Here is an 8862-nt window from a genome sequence, read left to right on the forward strand (position 1 = left end):
AATGCAGCAATGATTCATGTTTATTAAATTACAAATTCAATTTAGAAAATAAATGTTACAAAAACGCCAAGGTTTCCAAAAGTGTTACTTACTTGGTTCTTAATTACTGCATTACAAATAAGTTAAGTTTAGTTATCAGAATATGAACATATCACATATTTAGTGAATCAATGAGAGTCTAGAGTTTTTGTTAAGGAAATTAGTCTTGTTTATTTTAGTGCAGAAAAACTTTTCTTATGTAAAGAAAAACATTTAATTAAAAAATAAATACAGAAACGATTCTCGTTTATTAAATTACATATTAAATTTTAAAATAAATAATATAGCAGAGAAAGTCACAATAAACAAATTCATTTTATAAAAAAAACATTTAAAATATATATTCTCAATGAATACAGAATAATTGTCTTTGTAAAGTTGTTGAATACAAAATTAAAAATTAAATCAAAATTAAAATAAATGCCACAAAAACTGTCACTCTAATGATCAATAAAGTTGCATTTTAATATACGATGTACTGTATGGTCCCTTGTGTAGAGTAATTTTTCCCTCTTTATGTTGTAAAGATGGAAGAAAAGTGTCACTCACTTGATGGTGGATTCCTAAATTATGAGGAAAGTGTGTTACTTATTAAAATATAAATCTCTTACATGTTGCGTGAATTAATTATAAAAATCATTAAAGTCACGTTGTGGTGCCTGCGAGTCTGAAATGGGGGCGCTTCCAACAAACTGTCATGCCCCTTGCTTGCGTTTCACTTATGTGAGATTCCAGGCAGCAGCGCGCCGCCTAGCGTCGTTCGCCGGCACTGAAGCGGCGATAAGTGGCTGCCTTGGGGAGGGAAAAGCTGGGCAAAGGGGATCCATCTTGGCCGCAAAACAGAGAACAAAACGCAAAACAACAAGAACAACAAACAAAAAAAAAAAAACAAGGGAGGTGAAAGCAACGGCTTCCCTGTTGCAGTATCTCCCCATCCTCGCCTCGTCGACGGCGCTGTGGGGGAGCCCCGGGAAGGGCTTGCTTTGGGGCCGCTTGTAGGATGTCCCGACATGAGGGTGAGTGGATAAACAGCGCCGCCGTGGCTAACTGGGTCTACGCTATGCTGCGAGCCCCTGTCCAAGCTCAGAAAAATGAAGAGAACGGCTCATTATCGCTCCTTATTTTAGACGCATTGTAACACAAATACAGGCACCGACAGCCATTTTAGGCGTATAATGATAAAATAGTTAGGAGCTGACTCGACAACATGGCGTAGCTTAGCAGTTAGCCGTTGCTAGGAGGCTACGTGTGCTAACAGCGCCAACATCTTGTCTTTACGGGCTCACTTTTTTTTTGTCACTTGAACGCACAAAATAACACCAATAGACACACATTACGTACATGTCACGTTTATTCGGGTAGTCGTGTGCTAGCCAGGGAGCTAACATTAGCTGAAAGAAAGTGTCCCGTTTTGCGAGTGCACTGTCATCAAGAGTCAGGCCGCAAAAGTCTTCGACGTATTTATGCACTAAAACAAAACTTCCATGGATGTGTTACAATATAAATTAAGTATTATAGACACAAACTAGAGGGCTGCGTGTGTGTTTTAGCCACATAATTCCTAAATGTTCGCTCGGGCAAGATCAATGAGAGCGGCCGACCTAAAGTTGGGCTTGTGGCATAGAGATGGAACTTTATTGTTATCCGAGGTGCTCTTTAAAATATTTTATTATATTTTTTTTTAATTATGACATACATTTTTAAAAATTGTTTGGAATACTCAAGTCAGCCGCCGATGAAACACACAGTGGATGACCTTAACTGACACTCAGGTGCTTGATGATTAAATGCCTGCTGATTAAGTGCAGGGGTTCTCTTAAATTAGGGTCTGTCCGGAAGGTTCCAGGATTACGAGTTTTCCCCTTCAAAGTGAGTCGGATGATCAACCAGGATGTCTCCAAAGCGAACCTGCGGCGTTTGCTTCTTTCAATGCATGATTAGAGACCAGAGTTGTGGCAGAAACACTCGCGCCTACTCACCATGCCCTGAGCATCTGACAGTTCCTGTCCGAGAAGAACATCGGTGTGCCGCAGCGTTTCTTTCCCCTCTTTCTCAAGATTAAAGGGCTCAACACGGGGAGCTGTTTCGAAAACGTGGATGACATTAAGATGGTCGAGAAGTGGATGAAAGCTGGGAAATTCCATTAGACTCCAGGGGAATTATTACTTCAAGGGGGAAACTTCCTTGAAGTCCTGGAGCCTTTCCGACACACCTCATATCCTGGCGTCATTGCAGTACAGGATGTATTTTACTGCAGTTGGGTCTTACGGGGAGCTAAATTTCACATTTGGGGCCTTTAAGATTTTAAGTCAAAGTCTGATATAGCCCGACAGATGACCATGAGCGGCATGACTGTGAATCTATACAGACAAAAAGAAAAAATATTTTTTTTTAGCAAGCACATTGGTATTTTGATTTAATATTGTGACAGTAAGTTAAAAATAAGTTGAGCAGTTATGCTCTTAGGGTGACGTTTTACGTACAATACTCTGTAACATTGCTCATAATATACTGAGCTGGCAGAGCCATTTCTACATCACTGTAAATTCTGCATTTTTCTTTATGGGTATTGTCGCAAGTGACAAAAAGAAGCCAAGGAAAAAGCACTGAGCTGAGCTTTGTCTGACGTTATTTCTTCCCTCTTATAGGTGTGAGCTGCGACGCTTGTTTGAAGGGAAACTTCCGGGGCAGACGCTTCAAGTGTCTCATCTGCTACGACTACGACCTGTGCGCGTCGTGCTACGAGAGCGGCGCAACCACCACGCGACATACCACAGAGCACCCCATGCAGTGTATATTAACCAGGGTAGACTACGGTAAGCCTTGCGTGTTTTTTCTCTTCACTGTTATCATGCACAATGAGCCAGTGGTTATGATTAGCACAAGCTGAGACGGGAAAAAGTCATTTTAAGGAAAAAGGCACATATTTGCTAGAGAAAAAGGTCTGTTTTCGGGGGGGGGGGGGGGATATATTTTCAAGATAAAAAACATTGCATATGTCAGTCATTTTTCAAAAAGTAGTTTGAGTTCAAGAAAAAAGTCAACTTTTATTATATTCACGTGATTTTAAGTATTAAGAAAATCACTATACAACTGTTAAAAAAACTATTTTTGAGGAAGAAGTTTTGTATTTGTGAGAAAACAAAATTATATCGTTGACAAGAAAAGCTATACTTAAGAGTCATATTGTCAAGAAAAAAAAGTATTTTATTATTTTAAAAAATAAAATAGTATTTTTTTCGGGGGGGGAAGTAGTTAATTTTCAAGATTTTTTTTTAGAAACAATCTTACGTTTTTCAGGAGAAAGTCCTATATTTTCAATAAAATATATTTTTAAAAAGGTGTATATTTTCAAGGAAAACAAGTATTTTTTGAGGGGAAGACTAGAAGTACTGAGTTTTAATTTTGACTATTGAAATCTGATTTAACAGACTGTGGTTGAAAACAGAATCAGTAAAGACTAATTAGTCCATAGACAGATATTTTTGACAATGGCACTTGAAATCTCATATACTTTGATCCAGACTGCAACTGTCTGGCATTAAAAGGTAATTTAGGTAAAGGTAAACAATTATTATGTTTTCTAATTGAACGATATGCAGAATTATTTTAGTCCTATTAAATAATATGCGGCAATAAATGTCCAGCGATAATTAATATTCTTGACAAAATTTTAAAAATATGGAAATTCAGACAAATTTGGACAAATTGTTCTCTGAAAATCTAACTTTTATTTTACTTAAATGATTCATTCTTTCGCCTTATCCCCTCATTGGATTGTTTAGTTGTTTTTTTTTTAATCAACGTTGAAACGCTTGGAATCTTCACAGATGCCATTTCAAAGATGTCTGCTGTGACATTAATTACCACTGCTTGTCCCACCCCACACCCCATGAGTGGTTTGATTTGAGACGCTGCGTGTATTTATTCAAGTGGGCTACATTTGCGGTAACCCTCGCGTGCCTAATGAAGTGTCTCTGTGGCCCGTGCAGATTTGTATTATGGCAACGACACCTTCTCATTGGAGCAGCACCAGGCGTTCACATGTCCTTACTGTGGCAAGATGGGATTCACTGAGACGTCCTTGCAGGAGCACGTCACCGCTGAGCACCCCGAGACGTCTACTGAGGTGGTGAGTACGCCCCACTCTCTCCACTCCAGACCATCGTTTTTTTTTTTTTTTTCTTTTTTTTTTTTTTTAAGATTACAAGTCTTACCCCATACCTTTGTCTTTGTGTTATAGATCTGTCCAATATGTGCCGCCTTGCCCGGGGGGGATCCCAACCATGTCACAGACGACTTCACAGCCCACCTCACTCTCGAGCACAGAGCACCTCGAGATTTGATATCCTTTCACAAACCTAACATCACTGGATATACACTATGTGAAACAAAATGGCTCCCTGCCATGAACGGATACATCTCTCAGCTTGTAACGACCGACCGCAAGGTAAAAGCTTATAACGTCATCAAAGCCCCGCACCAAACAGATAGCCAATGATTTGCTGAACAGTGTGACTGATACATGCAAGTGGGAATCTTTTGTTGACAACAGCGTAGACAAAACTAGCCACTCGCTGCTACTTTGTTTTAACACGGCAAGTCCCAACAACATTGTATAATGAACGAAGTAGATGATTGGCAATAATTTGCTGGATTGTGTCTGATTGCTCGTTTGTTAACATCATTGTCAACCAAAGAGTCTCTCACCATGACTTTGTTTTGATGTGCCAAGTGCTGACAACATTTGATAATGCAGTGTTTCCCAACCTTTATTGAGCCAGGGTACATATTTAAAATTATAAAGTGTCAGAGCACACTACCAAACATAAGAAATAATGATGATCTTGTCTCAATTTGCATACAAATGTACTCAGTCAGTTTGAAGTGTGGCCTGCTTAGTTGAACACACAGCTATTATTCTGTTGTATGAATGGTAAAAGGTGTACACACAGGTTAATTGCACCTTGTCTCTATAGTGCCTGTCACTATGTGTCGCTGGCATGGATATAGGAACAAAGACACAATAGTTGTAGTTATTATTTGTTCATCTAATGTGAATCACCGTGATTATGACGTGAGCAGGCGAAACACAATAATTTTACAATCTCTTGAGTGCTACCAGCACGTCAAAATGGGCCATGAGCCTATGAACAATGCAAGTCCAAAATCTGATATCAATGCAGTGCTTTGATGACATCATGAGCTTTGTGAAAACACACAGGGTTACCTCGCTGTCTTTTGTCACAAGCTGAAAGAAACTCTTTATGGCAATAATCCAAAAATACACCAATGACTTCTGCCTCCCTTTTCCGTGCCACTATCGCGCCTTAACGGACCTCGCTTCACGACGAGTCGAGCAGCGTCCGGCACGTGCGGCGGATGTTCCACCCCGGGCGGGGACTGGGCGGCCCCCGAGCACGACGCACCAACATGCACTTTACTGGCGGCTCAGCGGGCGGCCTGTCTTCGTCCACGTCGTCATCGCAGAGCTCCACCTACACGCCCAGCAACAGGGAGGCCATGGACCCCATCGCAGGTAAGCGCTGCCACCGAGCTTGAGATATGCCGCCGCACGAGTGAAGTGGGCAGAAAAAATCGACTTGAAATCTGAATAAATTGAGTTTCAAACTTTGTCACGGAATGAATTAGACTCATAAATCAAGTTGTAGCTCGACTTCCCATAGCTGATGTCGTGTTGGGCAACAGCATCCATTTTGACTCACTTGCTTTAAGACGTGTTTAATAGACACCCTCATTCTTGTAACATTGCAAAAAAAAAATCCTTGTAATATTTGTATATTTGATTTATTTTACAAATGACAAATTTACCATTGGGATTTTTATTTTTATTTTTTGTTAGTACATTATCCACGCAACATGAATTATTTCTAAGAGAAAATATGACCTTATGTGTATATTGCAACTTTTGTCCTGTAATATTTGTTTTGCTTTTGTCTTTTACCAAATATGATTTTATTCATGGAACTACAGCACTCAATCATTTTCCATCAAGTGTAATTTCTTTTAATGAAATACAAGGATGTTCACTGAGCATGATGTTTTTTTTTCTTGTAATATTGTTTTTCAAAAATGTTTAAGTTTGTACGAAGTACTGCTTTATTCTCCGAGCTTTGACTTTTTCCTTTTTTTCCCCCAATCAATCATCACATTTTTATGATATACGACTTTATTCTGTTAACATTGGCTTTTTTTTTTTTTTTTTTCCCTTCTGGAAAAATTACCATTTTCACATAACGTTGAAGCCAGGTTGTTACTGCATACCCAATATATATTTTTATCATTTTATATTTATCAAACTGCAACTTTATTCTCAGAACGTTTAAGGTTTTTTTCATAGTTTTCAAACAATTAAGCAACACTTATGTATAATATATAACCTTAGCCACTTAATATTTTTGCAATTTTTCTCAGAGAAGGAATGACATTATTCTTACGTTGTGACTTTTTTTTCTCAGAAAAATGTGATGTTTTTGTATACATTTTCGTTTGTTTTTTGTACTTTAGAAATTATTATTTTTTTTTTATACATACGGCATGATTAATTGACTGGTTCACACGTTCACAATAAATCATAATGATCGTTTAATTGATTATAATGCCTGGTACAGGTAATTTTAAGAGAAATTGTACACAAAAAAAAAACTGTAAAGTTTTTTCTTTGTTTACTTTCAGAGTTGTTGTCACAGCTGTCTGGGGTGCGGCGCGCAGCAGGCGGCCAAATCAACTCTTCGGGGCCTTCAGCGTCGCAGCTGCAACAGCTCCAGATGCAGTTGCAGCTAGAGCGGCAGCAGGCGCAGGCGGCGCGCCAGCAGGTGGAGACAGGCCGCCACGCCGCCCGACGCGGCAACAACCCGGCCAACGCCGCCGGCTCGGCTGCCGCCACCATCCCGCCGCCCAGCGCGGCCGCCACAAGCACGGGCACGCCGGCCGAAAGCAACCCCTCAACCTCATCCCACAATTCCCAGTTTCTATTAGCACGGTAGGTGGTGCTTCTTTTTATTAGACATGCCTGCACAGTCTAATAAGCTCCCCAAAAATCAGCCAATTTCTATATTTATTTATTTTGGTTGTAGTTTTATTTGCTCGGCTATGTGATACTTTTTTGCAATATCTTTTTAGATCAAATATTAAACTCTTTCCCATGTTTTATTTATTTATATTTGATTATGTTCTATTCAAATTAGCAAAATATTAGATGCTACGCTTTCATGTTTTTAAAAATCCAAGTAAAACATTTCTAATATTTTTGTCTAAAATGATTCATTCTATAAATAATCAAATATTACAAACTTCTGATACAAAAATATTTTATAATCTAAAATAGTTTGGTGTACTAATGTTCTTTTCTTCTTTTTAATCGAATTATATTTGATTAATATCGGAAAATTTGATTATTAGAAAATGTCCATTTTATTCTAAGATAAATTTACCAAAGAAATGGTTGATATATTTGATTAAAATATTCAAGAATATTAGAAAGCATTTGTATTTAAAAAAAATCTAAGCAATATTCTAAAATGTGACATTTTCAAATATTTTATTTTTAATATTTGAAGATTTTATTCTGGAAACAAAAAAAGAAATACCTTAATTAAGAAAATGTTTTATTCCTAAATATGAGGAATTTAAAGTTAAGGAAAGTACAATATTTTAATAATGTATTAGAAATCTTTATATTGTGAAATCTTGTATTAAAAAGATTCTAAAATGTGAAACATTTTATGTTCTCCAAATACTACTTTGCGATTACTGTTTATAGTATTCTGAAATGTTTTTCTCAACATTTTAAAACATTGGAAAGTTTATTTTATTAAAATATACTTAGTGTACATACTTGTAATTATTATTTTGAAAAATATTACATTTATATTTAAAAAAATGTAATTTTACAAAAACAAATATTTGAAGCCAATAATATTATCCTTAATCTCAGCAATATATTGATTATTGTAATTTGCGTTCAACACATTGAGAGCCACTTTTAATATTTTAAACCTCTAGTTGATTTAGCAATGCAAGCAAAATATAAGAAATTCAGTGTGAGCGTTGCCATGACTACGGTTGCCGGTGTGCAGGCTGAACGAGTCCAAGTTGTCAGAGGCGGAGCGTCAGCTGGCGGAGGGCGAGCGCGCCGACCGCAGCCTGTTCGTGCAGGAGCTGCTGCTGTCCACGCTCATGCGTGACGAGAGCTCGTCCTCCGATGAGGACGAGCGGCGGGACTTCGTCGACTTCGGCGCCATGGGCTGCGTGGACGTGATGCCCCTTGACGTGGCGTTGGAGCACCTGCAGCTCCGTGAGCGAGCCTCCGCCACCAAGGAGCCGCCGCCGCCTCTTTGATGTCCAGGCAGTGCGCAGACTCTGTCCCGCCTGCTGCAACTGTCAGTGATGGACATCCCTCCCCCAAAAAGCCCCGCCTACCAAGCATTTTCTTTTCTTTTTTTTTTTTTTTTTTTTTTGGGTGATTGTATTGTCAGGCCATTTTTTTGTTTTTAAATGTCAGCAAAACTCTAAGGAGCAGCATAGATGACATGAGGCACAATAATTTAATTGTGGTCGATGTATAACTATAGCATGCTCACAAAATGCTTTTTTGTGGTCACAAAATACTAAATTGTGGCCCCAAAATAGGCATTACGTGCAGGAAATACTTGTATTTGTTGCCACAAAATGTGTATTTGTGGCCATTAAATGGGTATAATGTGCATGAAAAACTTAAGTTGTGGCCATGAAGGAGGTATAACTTTTGCCAAAATACTAATTTGTGGTAACGAAATAGGTATAAGGTGCTTACGAAATACC

At 38.4% G+C, this 8862-nt stretch overlaps 1 protein-coding gene across 1 annotated transcript; it reads left to right on the plus strand.

Annotated features, from left to right (window-relative positions):
- The first annotated feature begins 802 nt into the window (after window positions 1-802).
- kcmf1 (potassium channel modulatory factor 1) lies at window positions 803-8480 on the plus strand. The gene is made up of 7 exons (XM_061698590.1): window positions 803-1055; window positions 2688-2855; window positions 4032-4171; window positions 4283-4384; window positions 5389-5578; window positions 6736-7042; window positions 8139-8480. The coding sequence occupies exons 1-7, from the start codon at window positions 1040-1042 to the stop codon at window positions 8398-8400; spliced, it is 1185 nt and encodes a 394-aa protein (XP_061554574.1). The 5' UTR covers window positions 803-1039; the 3' UTR covers window positions 8401-8480.
- Window positions 8481-8862: the final 382 nt, after the last annotated feature.

Source organism: Phycodurus eques, chromosome 15 (genome assembly GCF_024500275.1).
Source record: "Phycodurus eques isolate BA_2022a chromosome 15, UOR_Pequ_1.1, whole genome shotgun sequence".
Taxonomy (NCBI): Eukaryota; Metazoa; Chordata; class Actinopteri; order Syngnathiformes; family Syngnathidae; genus Phycodurus; species Phycodurus eques.

Excerpts from the sequence above, each read along its gene's own strand:
- kcmf1 (XM_061698590.1), top strand. Across the intron at positions 2,856-4,031 it reads ATTAACCAGGGTAGACTACG|ATTTGTATTATGGCAACGAC; the intron begins GTAAGCCTTGCG and ends TGGCCCGTGCAG. Across the intron at positions 7,043-8,138 it reads TCCCAGTTTCTATTAGCACG|GCTGAACGAGTCCAAGTTGT; the intron begins GTAGGTGGTGCT and ends GCCGGTGTGCAG.